Source organism: Glandiceps talaboti, chromosome 13, assembly GCF_964340395.1.
Source record: "Glandiceps talaboti chromosome 13, keGlaTala1.1, whole genome shotgun sequence".
Lineage (NCBI taxonomy): Eukaryota > Metazoa > Hemichordata > Enteropneusta > Spengelidae > Glandiceps > Glandiceps talaboti.
The window spans coordinates 6,997,153-7,020,694 of record NC_135561.1 but is presented as its reverse complement, the minus strand read 5'-3'; the positions used below and the strand labels follow the sequence as shown (position 1 = coordinate 7,020,694).

At 34.7% G+C, this 23,542-nt stretch overlaps 2 protein-coding genes across 2 annotated transcripts; one reads left to right on the top strand and one right to left on the bottom strand.

The window, feature by feature from the left end:
* Positions 1-8,225: 8,225 nt before the first annotated feature.
* Positions 8,226-16,098, bottom strand: LOC144445006 (sorting nexin-19-like). The gene is made up of 10 exons (XM_078134557.1): positions 14,407-16,098; positions 13,142-13,268; positions 11,976-12,073; positions 11,209-11,331; positions 10,562-10,735; positions 10,123-10,300; positions 9,813-9,954; positions 9,222-9,391; positions 8,808-8,895; positions 8,226-8,337 (listed from the first exon to the last, which is right to left on the bottom strand). Exons 1-10 carry the CDS (start codon positions 16,096-16,098, stop codon positions 8,226-8,228), a joined length of 2,904 nt encoding a protein of 967 aa, XP_077990683.1.
* Positions 16,099-16,446: 348 nt separating this feature from the next.
* LOC144445005 (methyltransferase HEMK2-like) lies at positions 16,447-20,106 on the top strand. The gene is made up of 5 exons (XM_078134556.1): positions 16,447-16,592; positions 17,523-17,609; positions 18,460-18,634; positions 19,016-19,157; positions 19,991-20,106. The coding sequence occupies exons 1-5, from the start codon at positions 16,465-16,467 to the stop codon at positions 20,104-20,106; spliced, it is 648 nt and encodes a 215-aa protein (XP_077990682.1). The 5' UTR covers positions 16,447-16,464.
* The last annotated feature ends 3,436 nt before the right edge of the window (positions 20,107-23,542 follow it).

Sequence of the window (23,542 nt, the reverse complement as noted above, 5' to 3'; positions counted from 1 at the left end):
GATTAAAATTTTCTAATAAATTATCTTTGTAAGGTGTCAATAACAAGTGAGTGAATGCTTTACTATAGGGGGACCGTCATAAAAAAACATGTTGCCTTTGTAATAAAAATCTAGTTTTGACTGAATATAAATTACTGATAGGAAAAATTGAAGTGGTTATAAGTTCAATTATAGTTTTGTAGATATATGGTGATGTGTACTACTACAGTGGCAGTTGGGGTTTCATCTAGCTGTTGGTGAGGATAAATATTAGTCTTGGTAGTTATGATTTGTACTACTACAGTGGCAGTTGGGGTTTCGTCTAGCTGTTGGTGAGGATAAATATTAGTCTTGGTAGTGATGATGTGTACTATTATAGTGGCAGTTGGGGTTTTGTCGAGCTGTTGGTGAGGATAAATATATGTCAACAGTAGTTTTTGTCACTGTCTTAGCTCTTAGTAAGCTGAAACTTCAATTGCTGCTGTGGTATGCATGTACACAATCACATACATATTTTGTTGGTACATATCCATATATTTATACTTTCACATGATAAATTTTCAACCATAAATAGACATATCCACAGATAGACAAAGACAGACATACGACACACAGACAAAGACACTGATAGACTAGACACAGACATGCTGACAGACAAAAACACAGGCAGACAGAGACAGATACAGATAGACACACGCATGCATGCACATACACCCCCCCACCCCACACAGACACACACACAAGATTGGAAGCATACTTTAAACTCTCTCTACAGGCAGACAGATTGACACACACACACACACACACACACTGATGTATGTCTTATCAATGCATCAACACACACACAGAGACACACACAGACACACACACACACACACACACACACACACACACAAGATTGGAAGCATACTTCACACCCTCTTTGTACATGTACACAAATCTCCCTAGACTAAATTTAAGTGCTACTGATATACATTGCAGTGACAGCATTTCCATACAGATTCACAAAATTTATTGAACGATCAACATGATACAATTCTAAATAAAAGAACTGTACAATAACAAAGGATTTCATTGGTTGGAATTCTACAAGTACTGCACTAAAACAAATGATTTCATTGGTTAAAATGTAAGGCAGTTGGATACAAATCTCTATGGTTACAAAAGTAGTAACAACTTGACATACAGTTGTTATTAAAATTGTCACAAATCTACAGAACGATGAAGACATCATATTTAGACAGTAATACAAAGGCTACAACAAAGTACAGTGCAGCAACAATCTATGATATTGTAATTTGAGAACAGCAATTGTTAGACTGCAGCAATCTACAGTATAGTCATGTCTGCAACTGTTTACAGCACTGTTATTTGAGTGTTGCAGCAATTTTCACCAGTACTGTTCCACTAGCAACTGCAACACTCTATAGTATAGAACTATCAGTACTGCAACTCTTTACAGCACTGTAATTTGAGTGCTGCAGCAATTTTCACCAGTACTGTTCTACCAGCAACTGCAACACTCTACAGTATAGAACTATCACTACTGCAACTGTTTACAGCACTGTAATTTGAGTGTTGCAGCAATTTTCACCAGTACTGTTCTACCAGCAACTGCAACACTTTACAGTATAGAACTATCACTACTGCAACTGTTTACAGCACTGTAATTTGAGTGTTGCAGCAATTTTCACCAGTACTGTTCTACCAGCAACTGCAACACTTTACAGTATAGAACTATCACTACTGCAACTGTTTACAGCACTGTAATTTGAGTGCTACATGTTCTATGAGACTGCAACAGTCTACAGTATAAAACTATCAGTACTGCAACTCTTTACAGCACTGTAATTTGGGTGCTGCAGCAATTTTCACCAGTACTGTTCTACCAGCAACTGCAACAGTCTACAGTATAAAACTATTAGTACTGCAACTGCTCCAATCACACAGACTGTAGTTGTCAAAATCATTCGGATGTCAGCATTGTAACGCTCTCAGAGTTTCAAGATCATGTCAGTGCAGCATTTTAGTACTAACAAAAGCTACACAGTCACTTCAAAATACATTCCAAAAAGGTAACTTTATTTTTTTCTAACTATATCTAATAGAGTCCAGTATCAGTTTATTTTGTATGATAAAAGCTAAATTTGTGAAAAGAGCTTTAAACTTTGAAAAAATATTGTACATTGACAAATGTAAAACATGGCAAGAAATGCAAAGTACTTTGAATAAATAGTTGTTCTGGATAATTACTGCATAAAACCATTGACAATAGAGTACTGTCAATGGTTAAAATGAAAAACATGTTGACAACCTGACAGAGTATATTCCATAATACACTACATTAAACTATACTGGTCGGTATATTTCACACATTGACAGAGTATATCACATACACTACATTCACAGTGAAACTATGCAGTACTACTTCACACATTGACATAGAGTATCATTACATACACTACATTCACAGTGAAACTATATTTCACAAATTGACAGAGTATATATCGCATACACTACAATAACTGAAACTCTGCAGTATTCCACACATCACAGAGTGTATCACATACACTACATTCACTGTGAAACTATACAGTATACTTAACACGTTGACATAAAGTATGTATTACATATACAAATGTACACTGCATTGAATTCCTGTGAACTACAGTAGACTTCACACGTACAATACATTAACTGTGAAACTACAGTACATTTCACACACTGACATAGAGTATACTGGTATCTGACACATACACTTAGTATATTGAACTGTGAAACTACTACATTTCACACACTGACATCACATACACTACATTAACAGTATATATGTGACCACACTTACATACAATTTACTTCATATCAAAGCCAAACTTTTATCTATTATCATTATATGTCAAACTACTGGAAGTTACCAGTACAATTGGTTTATCAGCAGTCATACTGACATAGAGTCAATTGGACTGCTGGCTTGATATGTATATATACATCTATTATAGTCAACTGTTGATAACTGAAGTACAACAGCATGATCCATCACTCATAAACATGAATGCAAATATGATCGATCACTGTCTGAAATACACACACAATCAAGATACAAGTATATCGTTGTGCTAAAAGATCCAACTCATCCAGGCTTTTGAAAGTCTTTAAATTAGTCAACTCATGGAAGTATACCTCCATGGTTAACTGTACAGATAGGGAATCTGGGTATTAAACTTCACAACCCCACTGATCACATCCCCAATCTCACATTAGTGCTAAATTTACAGCCCATTGTTCATATCCCACATTAGTGCTAAATTTACAGTACAATATTCATATTCCACATTCTCACATTAGTGCTAAAGTTACAGCCCATTGTTCATATCCCACATTAGTGCTAAATTTACAGCCCATTGTTCATATCCCACATTAGTGCTAAATTTACAGTACAATGTTCATATCCCACATTCTCACATTAGTGCTAAATTTACAGCCCATTGTTCACATCCCACATTCTCACATCAGTGCTATCTTATCAGTGGAACTATTAGTATCATATTAGACAGGATCATGTGTTTGTTTTAAAACAGCTTTTTCTGTTGTTCTGCCAGACACAGCTGACCAATTTTGATCCTCTTCTGACGACTGTGACCATACTTAGTGTTATTGTACTGCAATTATCAACACTTGAATTTGTAAATGTCATTGCAAGATTTCAAATAACTACACAAATATTGTCAAATATTACAACTAAATTTCATTCCTCTATAATTGTCATCATCCATTCATTATTATGAGTTTATTAAAGTGGTCATGTCGATGAGGATTAGGTATTTATTTTTTATTTTGAATTGATAAAACAATTTTATCATGGCTTCCTACTTGAAAAATCAACGTGAAACAACATAGACCAAGTTTATGTTTGTAACTCAGTACATTGCAAAATGCTAAAAAATGTGTACAAAAGTTTGTTATTGTATGTACAACAACAAACATTTTACACATTTATCAGTCTTTGCACTTTATTGAGTTACAGACATAAACTTGGCATATGTTGTTTTACACTGATTTCCTTTTTAAAGTAGGACACCATGGTAAAATTATTTTATCCAAAAAAATCCAAAATAAATACCTAATCCTCATTGATATGACCACTTTAAAGTGTACATTCTGATAATGTCAGAACTTTATAAATTCGAATTGTGACATTTGGTTCACTTGGGTATTTTGTAAAATACAGTAGTTTGTGACACTTCTGTCAGCACTCCATGCGCCATTAATGACTGTATCTTACAGACAAATATCTTTCCAAACTAACTATCACTAGATAGGATCCTCTATCAATCATAACAATTACATAACTATTATGACTGTGACTATTACCTATTGAAATGTTCATTTCTAAGATGAAAAATTTATAAATTGAAAGACTTGTGTTTTTGTAAAACATGTACTGAATTTTGGTTAGAACTTTGTGATATGATAATTTTATGATGTACAACAAAATTATGTAAAATCTTAAGGTAGATCAGAGAGTCATACTATATATTTCTATAATACTAGTGTAAAATGCAACAATCACTTTACATGCTATAATTCTCAATACTTGAAACAGAATTGGACCCCTAGGCATGCCATAAAAATAAAAATAATTTGATTTCTCACTGGACACCACGACTTCCACTACACATACATTACTATAGGTACATATTAGAATAAGTCAACCTTCTTGTTCTATTTTGACCCTCTAGCATGAGGTGAAATACTATTGCAGGCACTGAGAATAAGTCAACCTTCTTGTTCTATTTTGACCCTCTAGCATGAGGTGAAATACTATTGCAGGCACTGAGAATAAGTCAACCTTCTTGTTCTACTTTGACTCTCTAGCATGAGGTGAAATACTATTGCAGGCACTGAGAATAAGTCAACCTTCTTGTTCTATTTTGACTCTCTAGCATGAGGTGAAATACCATTGCAGGTGCTGAGAATTACTCACACATTAAATTTCTTACAACTACGAAGACTTCTGACTTGTGTTTTGGCTTGGATAAAACCAGATATATATAACTATTCAAAACTTTGAAATATTGAAAAGTTATTATAATAACAAATAAAATATATAGCAGCCAAAAATTTGCAAACATTGCACTTTAGAAGATATGTATATATAACAGAATTTTACCAAAATCAGCACAGCTCTAGCTCCTACTATCGTATTTCCCTTTACATATATAGTTATTTGAGTTGTTAAGTATGTGCGGCATGTTTCTGGCAAAAAAATATATTCATCTTTTCTGAATCATGACAACAGGAAAGTTAAAACATTAGGCACACTGTCGCTGCACTATTTCTTCTGTACAATCATAATTTCAATCCTTCCAGAACAGCTGGCAGACAGTATATTTTTATTTTTTTAAAGTTTGATTTGGTCATTGAGCTAAAATATGACCTTAATTGACAGTAGCACATAGTGCTGAACAAGGAAAAAACATGTCATATAACCACTTTGTTGCTATGACTACTGTTTCTATGACCACTTTGTTGTGATGACCATTTTTTACTATGTCAATATCATTGCTATGACTACTTTGTTGCTATGATATATTGTTCACGCTCGTTCGTTAAAATCAAGAATTTTAGCTCAAATTTTAGTTTGCAGTTGACAGACATTTTTGTCTGCAACCAGTTCCTAATGTATAAATTTGTACACTTCATAAATGACATATTCCAACCATGGCCTGGGATTCTCTCTATATGAAGCATGTGTTTATCAAATATTTTGTCAATCCCATAAAAATCACAACATCCAGAAAATGTGCTGGCATCATAATCTCGTATCATCTTTGATCAACACAGTAACAGCAGTTATGTAAAAACTCTGCCCAACTTCTTTCAATTTGGATCGCTTCCACAGAAACTTTTTGATACTGTGAGCAGAAAAGTTCATGTTCTTTCACATTTTACATGTGAAGTAAAACTGTACACAGCGCAGCATATACTGTATTCATGTTACTTAACATACTCTTCTATAATCCAATTTCTAAATTCAAAAAAAAAAAAAATTGTCTACGACTTCGGTGAAATACACTACTTATTTTGAGTTGCACTTTGCCCAATAGTACTTAAATGGTAATTTCAAATTTGTCCTTTTCCAGGATTTAGTAGTGGTTACAATTCAGCTAATAATAGTCTTTTACTTTTATTTCATAGCAATGAGACTTAATCTAATATTCTAATATTTCTACATCGTGAATAATCATTGTGACTACGATATCTATCTCTCCATCATCTACCTTGAAGGAAAGTCGTTGAAACTCATATATGTTAGATCACCCTCAAACGGTTGCAACCTGTCATTATCCAGCAACAAACTGACCAATCACAGACTTCCTTTTATAATATCAATGTTGACAACTTTTCAAACATGGCTGTCATCGAATTTAGATTTGAAGTTGTTGAAAGGTGCTTTGGCAAAAAGATGTTGACACATCTGCAAAAGCGAATATATTATCAGCAGTAAGGACGTGTTTGTGATACGCCATACAAATAAAGGATTTGTTCATTTTATCATCATCAACAATGAATTCCATTGGACATTGAATTGTCGATGGCAGCCAATCAGGTTAAACATTTGAGGATAATCAATGGCTTTCCTTTATGGCAGTCGATGGAGAGGCATCATAGTTATGATACTAATGGTAAACTTAATTAATTTAGTTTATTATCAAAACTACATTTAGCATATCAGTCATTCTAACTGTTGTCAGCTGTAAGCAGAACTTTCAGTAGAAAAAGCAGAAAAATGTCATTAAGTGAAACGTAAAACTGGTTGAATTAATTAATCTTATAAATGAAATGTATAACTCTGCAAAAATACCAACAACATGTGATTTTTGATACATTCATGGCATAACATAGTCTGTGTTTTTGTTCATTACAGTAAGTAGGTAAACTCTATTTGTGTTTGTCATTCATTTCACCAGGATTCAAAACCAAAACTAATGGTATATAACACATGGACAACAGTGCAACTTTATGGAATGTCCTCCACAAACACTGTTATGTATAATATCAGTACTGTTACAATTATGTAATTCCAGTACAGTTACAATAATTTAATTTCAATTCTGTAACAAGCATGTAATTTCAGTAGTTACAATAATGTAATATCAGTACTGTTACAATCATGTTATTTCAGTACTGTTACAATCATGTTATTTCAGTACTGTTACAATCATGTAATTTCAGTACTGTTACAATCATGTAATTTCAGTGCTGTCACAATAATGTAATTGCAATACTGTAACAAGCATGTAATTTCAGTACTGTTACAATCATGTAATTTCAGTGCTGTCACAATAATGTAATTTCAATACTGTAACAAGCATGTAATTTCAGTAGTTACAATCATGCAATTTCAGTACTGTTACAATCATGCAATTTCAGTACTGTTACAATCATGCAATTTCAGTGCTGTTACAATCATGTAATTTCAGTACTGTTACAATCATGTAATTTCAGTACTGTTACAATCATGTAATTTCAGTGCTGTCACAATCCTGTAATTTCAGTGCTGTCACAATCCTGTAATTTCAGTGCTGTCACAATCCTGTAATTTCAGTACTGTTACAATCTTGTTTTCCAAATGTAAGTATGCACTGACATTATATTTTAAGTTCCAGGCTAATTATATCTCTTGTTTAGATTTCATGACAGTGACAAAAAACATTTATAATACACACAAAATAAAACAGCATGATAAATATTATTCTAAACTGTTTCTGAAATAAGTACTACATATATAGTTATATCCACATCTAGGCTTTACTAAATTAAAGATTTTACCATAATGGGTTTGATGGTATACACTCTGTATTTAACAAGAAGATGGAAGTATTCAAACCGTTGTATTATAACATCTTATTGTGTATTATGAATATGCCCCCAGTTTCATGATACCAGAAATAATTCAACCCTATTTTGGAACATTGTCCATTCTTTACTTGACTGTACAAGAGAGTAAATGGCAGTGTATCACACACTGATTTAACCTGGTTACACATATCCCTTCCACGTTACTGGCTCACGAAAACTAATAAATACAATGCTGTATTGGAAATTGTGGTGCACCTCTCTGACTGTAATTTTACAGTGTAAACGCCAAACATGTAGAAACTCCCCCTGAGCTGTATTACAACCAGTTTCTATGTAGTTGAACAGCATCATAACATACATACACTACTGTGATTGTTAACACTCTAGTTTTTGGTCAACCCTTTGTTCTCCAGCAATGTTGTCTGCAGCTGTACTGTCTTGATTTCTGGGGCCACCATGTCCAGAGCAATGTCCAGCATGTTATAGATGAAATGTCTGTTAAAAATAAAAGCAGTGTGCCTTAATAAGATAACAGACAAATATATAAACTCAATCAAATTAAACAGTTTTTTTTTTGTCTTTTTAAAATAATTCATTGGACCAGATATCTATGCAGATACTATTGGTATTTGCATTTCAGTGCAATAATGAAAACATTACAATTGCAAACATCTATGCTAATAAGCATCCAAGTGTCCAAAACCATGTGAACACTAAATAACGATATTTGCTGTTTTGGATAAATGTAATGTAATATTAACAGAATCCCATCGCATATAAGTGCCAGTGTGGTCACTTAGGATATTTCCACTGTGGTAGCAGTGTTTTCTACTATACTTTCAGTAGCTTCATTTGTGGAAGTCCGAACTCGGAGAACATCGCAAGCACTCACGCAGATACCCTGAGTACACCACACTGGTACTAACTACTGTGTCATGGGAATTCTGTTATAGTGCTAACAATACCTGTTAATTCTTGGATATTCCAATGACTCCATGGCATCATACAATGATGCACAATACTCTTCTTCACCAACAGACTTTCTTAGTATATCTAGGAAATAGAACAACATAGGAATATTTAGGTGTTGGTACAGAATTAGTATGTATCTATCAAACAAAACAGCATAGCTATATTTGGGTGTATATCTACCAAACAGAACAACATAGTCATATTTGGGTGTATATCTACCAAACAGAACAACATAGCCATATTTGGGTGTATATCTACCAAACAAAACAACATAGCCATATTTGGGTGTATATCTACCAAACAGAACAACATAGCCATATTTAGATGTTAGCACAGACTTTCTTAGTATATCTATGAAATAGAACAACATAGTGAATTACCTTTTTAAAAAAAACTATGGAACATACCTGGAAAGAAATCTATGAGGCATTCATGTGCATGTTTCTTGGTTTGTTTCTTCTCTTCTTCAGTCCTTGGTTTGTTTGTCTTCTTGTCCCACACTGCTTCTCTTAACTTGAACATATAGTAGGCCCACCTATCCTGTGTAGTCAACTCACTAATTTTGACAAACACCCAACTGAACAAAGGAAATAGATGGAAATTTATTAGAATTTTATCATCTGATGATGTGCAAAAAATGACACCAATATTTGCAAATGGTATTGCCTGACTCAGGCCTCTGAATTCGATTTCTGAGTAAAAGTCAGGACAGTGTGATGTTTGTGTTAGTACAAATATAAGAAACAGTAGATTTGAAAATTGTTTTTAAATTTAAATGTAGAATAACAGCTACCCTTATCTCATTGGAGGATATTGTGATGATGGTGGTGGTGGTGGTGATGATGATGATGATGATGATGATGATGATGATGATGATGATGATGATGATGATGATGTGTGTGAGTGAGGGGGGGGGGAGGGGGTTCTTATTTCAACAGTAATGTAGGGCTATTACAATGAGGTGAGGGAAGAGGGCAAACCATAAATATCAAACTTACCTATTGAACAACTTTCCTGTAACAACAGCCAGCACTTGTTGTACCTTATCTGTGATTAGCCATGAATTGTGACAATGTTGAAAAGTCTCACAAAGTAAGTGTTGTGTTAGCGTTGTCAATGGAATCTCTCCTGTCTGCAAACCTGTTCCAATAAAAGTAGGTGTTGTGTTAGCGTTGTCAATGGAATTTTTCCTGTCTGCAATCACCATCAAATCATCAAATATATGTTATAAAATGAAAAGTCATCTCTGTTGGCAAATCACTGTATCAAAGTTAACTTTAGTACCAAACACACAAACTAGTAACTCACCTTTTTCTTTTGTGGTATCATTGACATCACAGCCATCTCCCTGAGGTCTTGGTCCTAAAATTTTAATACCATTGTCAATCTGGTCTTGACTTAGTTGCCATGGATACCAGCCATCTGAGTTAAAGTTGATTTCGCATTGATACATTTCCATCATACTTTCTACTGGTGAATGATACATCTATAGAACAATGTATTCATGGATAAAATAAGTTGAGATTTTGGGTAGAAAACTTATTCATTTGTAATTATTAATTTTTTTGAGACCTGAAATGAGCCTCAGGTCTCATTTACATTATGCTGTTTTAAAATGAAAAACGCAACTATTCTGTTGTGTTGTCATGGCGACAGCAAAAACTGTCATCAAAGCCTCAGCCATTAATAACACAAAATAAGGATTTCATGCATACAATGAATAGTACAATGTGAAAAATATACTTACTGTTTCTGGGAAGGCAAACATTCTACTGTTAGTCGATTCTAATTCATGGTTGAGTTCATCTGTCATTGACAGGTCATCAGGTTCCTTGCTAGCTTCTTGACTTTCACTGGTAGAAACACTGGGAAGGGCTGTTTTAAGGGTGTCTATGAAACCAGCTACACTTTGAACAATCATCTGGTGACATTTTAAAACAGAATATTGAACTAGTTAAAGGGGTATAAATAGAGACATTTCCATAAAGTATGGGTTCTGGAGAGTCATTTCATGATTTTACATCATCTATAATTACTTCCAATTTCAGAGAAACATCAAGATCACCTTGTATAGGGTATATTTGCTATTGCATCATGGGAGTTAGCAGAAATAATGTATGCAATGGTTGAGCAATGAATATTCAAAACAGCTGCTTTACACTGAAATGTATAGCGTTTTTGTACTAATGAATGCAAAATCATCCACCATTTTTACTGTGATTTATTGTGTGTCAAAAAGATAAATCTGTTCGGAATTTGAGCCATTACTAGACGTAGTAAAAGACATGTAGAATATCAAATAAAGGTGGGTCATGAAGAAATTCCATGGATCAACGATACTTCCATATTGACTTAAAGGTCATCACTATCAAAATTATTGTTATATTTTCTCACCCTATCAATCCTTGGTACAATGTCAGGTGCCTTTTTAACATATGCAATGTAAGGATCACTCTCAAAGGCAAGGAACTCCTTTACTTCTGTACTTCTCTGTATATCTGGTTTAGATAACAAACCCTGTAACACAGCATAAAATAAAACATGTACTGTATACTGATATTATCGTCAAATCATGCTTTTGTAAACTTGTACTTTTAGGGGACTACGAACTTTTTTTTGCTAAGGTTTGGAAAAGCCAGTAACAGAGCGGGTAATTGGTAATATTTGCATAGATGTTCACATCTGGGAAACACTCACTGAAGGCAATATAAATCTAGTCTATGCTAGGAAGTATAAATCTACAATGTACTTGCACAATGTATCTGTAACCTAATACAAACTCCCTAGCTTGAATACAAATATGTACATCTAGTGCACAGTCAGTCCACTGTTACATTGCCCTAACTCCCTAGCTTGAATACAAATATGTATCTATTGTACAGTCAGTCTACTGTTAATTCATGCCTCATAGTTTGTACTATACTTTTACATTACTTTAACAAATAACGTGAGAATGCGGGCTTGAATTATGAGTCTTTAACAAAAAACACTGATATATATGCAAAGATTCAGTAGTTCAATACAAAGATATTTTGTTCACGTTTACTTCGCATTTGAGCAACTGATTGGCTCAGTTCTAACCCTAATGTATATATAGCTTGCTCATCTTGATGATTGGCTATCAATGGATATAAAATTTGCATGTAGATGAACAGTATTACCTGTATGTAAACTTCAAGAAATCGTCTCCTGTGTTCCACATAGTCTTTGTTCATGTTTCCAAGTGGCAATGTAAATAGCCTATTTGGTTCTTTCAAATCTGCCAATGAAAACAAGAATAATGTGATAGATTGCTGTCTATGAAGGATTGCGATTCACTTCCTCCCAATTTCAACTCGTCCCATTTCAACTCGCCCCAATTTCAACTCGCCCCAATTTCAACTCGTTCCATTTCAACTCGCCCCAATTTCAACTCGCCCCATTTCCAACTCGCCCCATTTTTAACTCGTCCCATTTTCAACTCGCCCCAACAACCTAGTAAACGTTTATAAATCTAAACGATACATGGACTCGAAGATGATTTTACCTACATGGCCAGTTGAAGCGTAGAAAATGTAACATTTCGTAGCAGAAAGTGGTGTGCGTTTTGGCTGTGTTTGCTAGATCTAGAACTTATACTAGAACAACAACTTTCCTCAGTCATGGAATATCACTTTCCACATTAGGACTTAATGTTTACAACCCAAATAAGAAATATTAGCGACCGACATGCTTACGTGACCAACATGCTTACAACTTCCGCGCGTACAGGTTTTGGAGACGCGTCTCCTCTCCCTACTTAATGCAACTAAGTATTGTAGTATGTGTTTTAAGTGCAAGTGGTACTTCATGGAATACGAGATACCACAGACCCTCCAACCTGAGTACTACTAGCTTTGATTTTATATATGCACAGGTAAATTATATTGTAAAGAGTTGGGGCGAGTTGAAAATGGGGCGAGTTGAAAATGGGGCGAGTTGAGTGGGACGAGTTGAAATTTGGATGAGTGGATCCATCACCCTATGAAGCTCAAACGAAGGTCAATGTTTAGTCTGAAATACAATGTAGGCAACATCATCATGATTCAACTGATCAGTCATCACTTTTTAGACAACGCTGAATATATGTTTGGTAGAATCTGTGTAACATTGAAAATATTTGAATCATGTAGTTGTAACAGACAGACAGTACCAAGTTAACACTCACAGATGGGGTTTATTTAGTTAAGACATTATTTTGAATGATGTTCTCAGACAGTGTTGGTAGTCTGTTATGCATATGGATAGTACATGTAGCATTAAGTGAATGATTTGTACAGAACACAAGACATAAAAATATGTACAGTACCTTTCAGATGTTTTCGGAGTTGCTTATTTTCTTCTAGTCTACTGTGTAAATTTAGAAATTCACGATATCTCCTCTTAACAGAGTGAATCTCAAACTCTGTTGGATTGTCTTGGTCCACTGTAGAATACTATTTACCACGAAACAAAATTAACATGATTAATAAGTCAGTTACTATTTCAATATGGAACTTGCAAACCCGCCATGTTGAATGTTGCATCATGGGAAATGTGATAATAAATACTAATGAATTGGTATTGGAAACAATACTGTTACATTCTTTGCAACCACAAATGATCAATTCATAGCTACCCTGACCATTGTGGGAGGTTTATTTTATCAGTAGCTCCAGATTAGGTATTACGATAACCACAGAAAATCCCATAGTCCTTGTGTCTGAGCATGCTCAGTCTGGATTGCAAATTCCCTATTGATAAATGTCATAACAAACACAGTAACAGAGTGTCAATCAATCACTAAGTACATAGAAATTAGAAATGTCATATTTATTTCATACATCATACATACACAGTTTACACATATAGTATACATAATCATTATTCCCTAAAATTTTTTTTTGAAAAACAGAAGTGAAATGAGTGGCCCATAACTGAAGACAAGAAGAGAAAACTAGTTAGTATTTCCATTCTGTAATACAGTATTACCAACTCAATACAAACAGAAACAAAATTCTGACCTTACGTTACAATTACATCATTAGTATTTTCCAGCTGAATTGGGGGAAAAGATCCGAAAAAAATGTCATTGTCCCTGAAGAAGTTGTATGAAAATATTGGCCTTCACTCTGTATAATATTGGCCTTAAAGGGGCAAAAGCCGAGTTTATATATTTTGGGCGTATTTTTTTCTGTATATTAAAAGGTACTCAGAGTATTCTACTTACTGATGTACATGTAACCATCACTTGTAATTAACTGAACTTAAACCAGATATTAAGATATAAACTCATAAACTATTCAATGATGTAATTCATCATGCATATAAAAAATGTACAGGATCTCCCTACTTTGCAATTAACAGTTCTTACAATGTCAGAACACAAATTGTAATGTCATAGAAGACATGCATTGACATTAACATTACACTAGAATAGTTTAATCAAGGTTTTATGTAAATATTATAAATTGAGTAAAAAAGTTGTAAACTTAGTTTGTGCCACTTTCACTCTGTACAAGTTATTGGCCTTCGTTCTTATACATGTAATACAAGATATTTTGTGTATATATCTCTATGAGATAGTTGGCTTACCTCTATAAGGTAGAGTGTATATTCTTTGGAACTTCTATATTCTGTTGCAACCTCTGTCTTTGGAATACACAAGTTATGGTATACATTATCTTTCAGTGCCTTTGGATCAGGAATGAGAATTCTTGCAGACACTGATGACTGACTTCGTTTTGGGGACTGGTGAGGAGATAAGCTGACATCAGTTTTGTGGACAGTCGTTGGTGTATGACTGTTTTCTTCAAACATTGCATTAATGTTGATTTCTTCAAATGGTGTGTTAGGTGAACCTCGTTTCACATCTTCACAGAATATATTCGGTGGAATTCGTTTCCTATCTACAGGGCAACTTACTGATCTCTTGAATCCTGGTGACATAGGTGGGCTTGATTTAGGACTCCCTGGGCTGGAATTTGTTGGTTGAACAGACTTGAATGTTCCTAAGCTTCTTGGGACTTGTCTAAATGAATTGTTTATTTCAATGTTTGAACTTGAGTTCAAGTCAATGTTTTTGTCTTTAGCTACTGCTATTGACTGACAGATTCCCGTTGCTCCGACACTTTCTTTGACCAAATTATCTGCTTTGACTTTTAGAGTAATTTTATCCTTGTGTGTACTATCACATGTATCATCCCTGACAATTTTATCCTCCATACCTTCTCGTCTATCTTTTTTGTCTTTCTCCTTCTCATCCATACCCTCTATATTTCTGTCACCCAGACAATATTTGTCAGTGTTCTCCTTTGTAGGCTCTCTTACACTACTATCTTTTCTTTCATACTTGGTTACCATACTTCCTGTTCTCCGTCTCTCATCTGTTGCTAGGGAACTGTCAACTTTATCAATCGCATCTGATGGTTTTGGATTGGGGCCATCAGAAAGGATCCTAACAACTGCCCTGTAGAGGAAGTCAGGCTCTGACAGTAGGTTTACAACACTGTAAATAACTTTATAAGTGATTATCTCTTCCAAGAGTTTTCTTCCCACCTTGCAGTCAAATACCATTTTGGGGAATATAAGTTTAGATAATGTTTTAACAGTGCTTTCTAAGTACTGTATTTCAAATGTTCTGCTCTTCCCTGCTATGTGTTCACTTGTAAATGAGAAGTAGGTTTTAACAAATTCTTCATGTGAGGCACTCCTTTGTGACTTGGCTGGTGATAAACTAAGTCCAAGTTTCGTTCTTGTCTGGTGATATATATGATAATGTTTGTGAAATTGTCGTAAACACTGTTCTGCTACAACATGTTGGCTGACTTTAGAAAGCCTGTTGGTAACACTAACAGATAGATCTTCCAAATGACTGAAGAGTTCTTCTGTGAACTGCTCGTCTTCACTCAGCTGGCCATACCACGTCAGAACAAAATCTCTCATCACATTCTGAACGAATGCTTTCAGTTCCGTATTCACTGTAATATTTTGTCTTCGTGAGCCACCATACTGCGACTGGCTACTCTTTCCATCGCTTGGCGCTAAAGAACGCCAAATATCAAGTATGCTATCGCTTTGCCATAGCTTGTTTGACGAGAGTACTTGCAGACCAGCCCACCCTCCAAATGGTATCGTTGCTAAAATAAGACACAGTAGTCCCCACCATCCAAGCAAAATTAGAGAGAAGATGACTAAAACAATTCCAGCTGAAACCTGTTTCCAGCTGAATATTTGTGCAACCAATCTCTGAACACATAAAACAATATGTTTACTGTTTTCCTCCATTATGGTGCTGTTCGATGAACAACATCATGTCATGATCATCGCCATGTTTTCAGCCCTCTATCTTCCCCATTCTCCATTTTTTAGAGAATACGCTTTGGCTCTGGCACGGAAAACTCCGTTCTGTATCCCACTGATAAGATATTGATCCTGTAAATCACTGAATAAACGATCCAGGCACACACCTAAGATATTCAGAGAGAATATACGCCCTCCTTTCGCTTTTCCGTCAACTGAGGTCACGCGACTTGGAGACAACGCGATAAGTCGATAAGTTAGGGGTCCTTATCGGTCCTCGATGACCTCAAAACCTAATTTGAACTCTGACCTCGGCCTGGTGCGATATTGCAATCACGACGTGCAGTAGAAATGTTTCAAACTCCTGACTTTTCACATCTAAGTCAAGAAGATTATGAGTTTGTGTATGAACCTTCAGAAGACTCGTTTTTGCTCATGGACGCCATCGAAAAAGACTTCGAAAATCTGCAGACAATGAGGTATATAAAAGGAACAGCACTACAACTTACAAGAATATACTGAGCAAGAGCTAGGGACTTGTCACCATTTTCGTAAGGGGGGGGGGGGGTGGTAGTTTTGAGATTTACCTTTAAATAATAATAATAATCAAGGTATTTTCATATGGAGAAGCATAATTGGAGAGTATTTTTCACCAGCTAAACTCCCAAACCAAAGAAATCTAGTGTTCTCAAAAAGTGCACGCCCCCATACTTAAGTGAAATTTTCCAGGTGTCCTTATGTCAAGTTATGATAGACAAATATTAATTGTAAATATTAAAACGTATTACCCTACCTTTGAAAAGTTACCAAATGATTCTAATTTGATATCCTTAATGACTAATGATAATATTATAATCAATGACCACACAATATGTAAATATAATTTAATAAATTATAATATTCAGATATGAGACAGCAACACTGTCTTATTAAACTGATTTATTTCATTACCTGGTTCAAGTATGTAACAGATTTTTTTTTATCTTTACAGTGAATTTTCTGTGTCTTCAATTTTCTTTTATTTTACTTATTTCATCTGTGCTTTGTAAACTAGTAATTCCTCTGAAAATTATTGTATGTTCAAATAAACCACTTCTACTGTATTATGTATATGTTGACTCATAAAACTCTCAAGTTGTACGACAATCATACAGGATCTGAAATACCTGTTTATGTATTGGGTAAACTTTCATCTTGACCTTGGCCATTAATTTAGACTTGTACAATCGTTTACAACTGTAGGGTATAGGCAAGTATGATCATGTATTCTTGTATTAAATATAAGTATCTGTATTTAATATATTTTGATATTTAATATTTTTGTATTCTTATTTTTTCTCTTGAATAATTCTGAAATGAATGCACAATGGATACTGAGATATACTAAAGATTGTAATTTTATTAAATAGGCCAACTGTCTGTGTGGAAGTTGGATGTGGTTCTGGAATTGTAATCACTTTCTTGGCATCAGTGATGAAATCATCGACTGTGTGCATGTAAGTAGTAAAATGATATGTGTTAGACACCAGAGTTTCAATCCCAGGATCTCACATTTAGTGTTATCTTATCAGTGGAGTCAGAAGGATGAAATATTATAGGATTATTCTTTTGACTTGGGCCAATTTATTCTTTATCTCTGTCAGACAACAGCTTTTCACACCTAAATTATTAATCCTAATCTGAACTGGTCTAATTGTACCACTACCAGTACCAGTAATATGCCTTTTATTTTCATGCTCACAGACTCTATCCCGTGCATTGCCATGTTTTTTTTTTAAACACCATAACTTTGGCAATTGCAGTTTGGGTTGATGTATATACTAAGTACACTCACTGCAGCCTTTAGGAAAATACAGCTCATCTCAATTGTTCGTACAAAGCACATGTTTTAAGACAGGCTCCAGTCATATAACATAAGTAGATAAGTAAGTTTCCAATTCGTGTGTGTGTGTGTGTGTGTGTGTGTGTGTGTGTGTGTGTGTGTGTGTGTGTGTGTGTGTGTGTGTGTGTGTGTGTGTGTGTGTGTGTGTGTGTGTGTGTGTGTGTGTGTGTGTGTGTGTGTGTGTGTGTGTGTGTGTGTGTGTGTGTGTGTGTGTGTGTGTGTGTGTGTGTGTAAGACATACATCACAGTGTTTTGGTAAGGGCATAAATGGGTAAAGTCATAGATATTGGAGATGTATGGGTGTATAGGGTACATGTATTCTTATGGTGACTACTACTTCAGCAAACACTGCATGTACAAACTATAAATACTCAAATGCATTGAACTGACACTCACGTTATTGACTTTTGTCCTGTTATCACAGCGTTGAAGTTTTATGTCTCTTTGTTCTTTTGTTTTTATAGAGCCACAGACATTAATAAGAAAGCTGCATCAACAGCCAAGAAGACAGGTCAACAAAATAATGTTGTAATCAATACAGTTGTTACAGACCTTGTAGAAGCTTTGCAACCAAGATTAAACGGATTAATAGATGTCTTAATCTTTAATCCACCATATGTAGTAACTCCTCATGAAGAGGTAATCATCACCAAATATGTTAGTTTGTTGTGTATTGTCTCCAACAAATCTCCAACATATCAGTTTTGTTCACTTGATTTATTGAATGTCTTTTCATAAAGAAGAAAATACTAGGAATCTACTGTATTTGAATACACCTCAATTTGATAATACTTTGATTTGGAAAGTCACTCAAAATAGAAAATACAAATTGACAATGCAGAGTACTCAAACATTGGTATATGACTGGTGACAGACACATTTGGGCATGTAATTTTCAAAGTTACCTGCCTAATGGGCAGGTGGGCAAAAAAATTAATTTTGAGGCCTGCAAAACTGTGTCCATTTTCCTTAAATGGTCAATAAATTACATCAGGTGTAACTTGTTAACTATTTGTATAGGTTGGCAGTCAAGGCATTGAAGCAAGTTGGGCTGGTGGTGTAGATGGAAGGCAAGTTACGGATAGAATATTTCCCCTTGTATCTGAGTTGTTATCACCAAAGGGTGTTTTCTATCTTGTCATTATCAAGGAAAACAAACAAGGTGAGAAATTGTTACAGATAGAAGTATATAGAATTTGAGAATGTTGTACTGTAGAATATATAATTAATGAAAGAGTTTGTTGACATTTTTTTTCTTAACTTACCTGTATTCAGATTGCTACAACTGCCGACATTGAAGCGTTGATGAATGGAATGTGTTACAATCATGGAAAGTAAACAACTTTCCCTGTTTATAGCAGGTTTCCATCATGAAGGCTCCAATGTCAGCAGTTGTAATATGACAACAATGGATTACTACTACTACTTTATTTTTCACAAAGTTTATTTTTTGCCATATTTGTCTTGCTTTAATGTCTTCAAATTAGCTACTTCATTATTTTAACCTAGATTGAGATATTTTCCATTTATGATGATCATTCTAATTCAGAGACTCAAAACATGCCTAATATGTGAAATAATGTGTACGATAACATTTGATGTAATAATAATAATAATAATGTTGGTTGTTATATAGTGCTTTCCCACTCTGTGCTCAGCGCTTTACAATTATTACTATACCCCTGGCATGGATCTATGGTGCAGTGGTCCTTTCTACTTCCTCAACTCCCAGGGGAGCATACAATCCATTGCAGCCTTTATATAAGCACATAAGATTAAAACATTCACATTGCAACTCTATCCTACCAGGTCCCCAGCTATACAGCTGAGTTGACTGAGGCACAATTGTGGTTCAAATCTTGCCTAAGGACTTTAGCCATTCAGAAACAATGGCAGCAACGGAGCTTGAACCTGCAGCTTCCAGCCATTCGACCATCATGACTCCACATATACAGTTATTTATTGATGTCCTAACATAACATATTGTCATTGCAGATGAAATTGAAGACATAATGAAGACACATGGCTTTGGAATGACAGTAGTAATAACAAGGAGATCTGGTCCAGAGAGGCTGTCAGTCCTAAAATTTCAAAGACTTCATAACACTTAGTGTATTGTGTATTGTGAATAGGATAATACATCATTTGAAGTAATAAAGATGGATTCTGCAAGAGTAAACAGTAAGGGACACTTTATAGATATCTGTATATGGGTAGGATAACACTATGCTCCCCAATTCATTGAAGTCAGAAGAAATCAAACATTGATGGATTTATTGATTTTCATTTTACAGTTACGAAAACAAGCATGTACTAAAAATATATCTTTATTGATGCAGAGAAATTACTGCAAATTGTTAGACATAATCTGATATTATGCTGTGTAAAAGAGATGCAAACAGTTACAGAAATAGTTACTAATCATCCAGTTATTGCTGCTTATGCATAGAATTAGAAATCTTATAATTGATATAATAGTCTCGTAAAGAAACTATGTGATGGGGGTGACCTTCAAAGTAGTATTATTTAACAGCTTGTTCCTGTTTTTTCTATGCATAGATGCACACCTGTTATCAGCTGTAAGATCAGGATGAAGAGAGGCTCAACCACGGGGAACCATATCTTAGAGACCTGTAGTCATAGGAACAACAAAGAGAGTCCAGTATATATAATAGTAATTTAAGATACATCAGTTCATAGCTGGAGAAAGATGTGTTTCCTATGAAACAACAAATGAAATACAAGCCTTTGGCCAATATTTGTGATTTTTAAGTCAAGTCTGTCTGTTGAAAAACCCATTTTCTAAAGTGGTGTGCACTTCATCTGTAGCAGGTAATGCCATATTCACCTGTTAAAAAAAATACATTTAGGTGCAATCAGTTGAATAGGGAACTTGCAATCCAGACTGAGCATGCTCAGATGCAAAGGACTGTGGGATTATCTGTGGTTATCGTAATACATAATCTGGAGCTACTGATAAAATAACCTCCCACAATGGTCAGGCTAACTATGAAGTGATTGTTTGTGGTTACAGACTATATATCAACATTGTTTACAATACCAATTGATTAGTATTTAGCATCACATTTCCCATGGTGCAACATTCAACATGGCGGGTTTGCAAGTTCTCTATTCTTTGTTTGCTGTCAACACGTGGCATGGGTAGGTTTGTTGGTATTTAGAAGAAACAAGCAAATTTTGTTTCGCTCAAAATTTCTGTGGAAGACTGTATTTCTTGCTATCACAAATTGAGAGATTTAATATATCTTCAGAATAACAGCACATATTTCTAAATAGTTTTTTAAGACAACCAAACTCTGGATTTTGACATTTATATTTGACGACCAGTGTAGTAGATTTAGGGACAAACAGTAAATGAATCAACAACAAAGTAAATTTCACATGACATGCTAGCATTATGGTTTTTTTTTCCCCGTCTGCCTGGTAGGTTTTTGGGAATTTCAAGGACAACAAACAAAGTATTTAAGTGATGGTGCTTATGTATACATAGGTATATGACATTAGTCAGAATGTGGCATAAGTAACTGATCAAAATTGCAACTTCTTAAGAGATGCTTTTAAATTTGGGCAATCTAACAGCAGAAAATCATAAGCAGAAAAATGATTATTTGTTATCATTTAAATGTTCATATTGCATAATCATGCATGAGTCAGGTTCAACAGGAAATATGGCATATTTACTCTGGTCGTTCTATGCCATGGCAACACGTGTCTATGTCACGACAATGTATGGCTACATCACTGGTTCTGCTGTGCTTGAAATGGGAGTCAAAACGTTCAAAATTATCATTACTCTCCCCAATTTTTCTTTGATATTACTGGCACTGGTATAATTATGTTAATCTCCAATATTTTTCTTCATTCAGCTGTAAAATACTCGTGACCTAAGGGTTTTGTCACTACTCGTCTAGGTCACTCATATTTTCCTTGGCTGAATGAAGAAAAATTTTGGGGAATAACATCTATTTATCAAATTATGACAGTCTTGTGAGATGGTTGTTTATAGCAGGTTATCCATTTCAGACAGATTACCATGAGATCTTTGGGGTAAAAAATCTATTTTCAGTAAGTAATATAACAATACTTCCAATCATAAAATGAGGTTTGAGAACACATTCAGTTATTGAGGCTTGAGAACACATTCAGTTATTGATTTGATTATTTATTTAGGCACAACTTTCAATACAACTGATAACAATGTAATATGGACAAATAAATCGTATATATACAGCAATATTACAAAACATTCACAATACCCTAGTGTTATATAATTCTCCAGTTCTATGTATGTATGTATGTATGTATGTATGTATGTATGTATGTGTGTGTAAGTATGTATGTACGTACGTATGTAGGTATGTATGTACGTACGTACGTACGTACGTACGTACGTACGTCTATCTGTATGTCTGTCTGTATGTATGTATGTATGTATGTATGTATGTATGTATGCATGTATGTATGTGTGTGTATGTTTTTTGGTATTTTGTTGATGGTTTAATAGCATAATCATTTTAGATTTTAACGTACTTTATAACTATAAGTCCTTTCAACCATAAAGTGAATAGACAAAACACATTCAGTTCTTGATTTCAAACGTCACTAAACATTTGATTAAAATGTACAACATCAGCATTTGACTATGAATATACTTATAAGCATTCATCCTTACAACAGCTACTATACATTTGTACATTTTCCAATAATGGTAAAGTTGCATTTCTATGGCTATTATTGTACAAAACACTATCATGACTATTTTGAAAGTTCGACAGGTAAAACTAGATGTATGAATCAACAGTGACAATATGTCCTGAAGATCTTGGCGATACTTGGATACACAATATACAAATCTAAAATATTTACAAAGGTACATGTGGGGTGCACCTGTGTCAATAAGTCTTTGGGGTTTGTAAATATTTTTTTGACAGGTATATGTACAATCACAAAACGCTCTGTAGTTAGTGGACTTGCAGAGAAATTAGTATGTTGGTTAAAACTACACAGCTATAACTGGAGTACTATTGATTTAATCAATCAACAATATATTATGTTTGAATACCAATAATTAGACATTGTACATGTTAATTAGAGGTTAATGTTATCCATGAGTCGTATAGTAACAGGTTGAAATTGTGATTGTTCTGGGGACTCCGCATCGTATGTTTTGAACCCAAAAGTCCCCCAACGGCATTGGATTAGATGTATTGTACTATATTTTGTGTACACCCACACAAACCTGTTTACTCACAGGCGATTCAATATGTAAAAAGGTGTACAATATTTAATACATTACATTCTATCTAATAAAAAAACAGTTCCAAAAAGCATTCCAGTTACAGCTAGTAACATTGCTTTAGACCACTCCTATGGAACTCCCCTAATCCTACGCCCCCCCCCCCCCACACACACACACACACCACTCAATGCTGGCACTACTAGGACAGAACCCCATGATGCACGAGTGCAAGTGTGGTGTACTTGGGGTATTTGCACACAAGTGGTTGCAGTGTTTTCTGCCCCCGT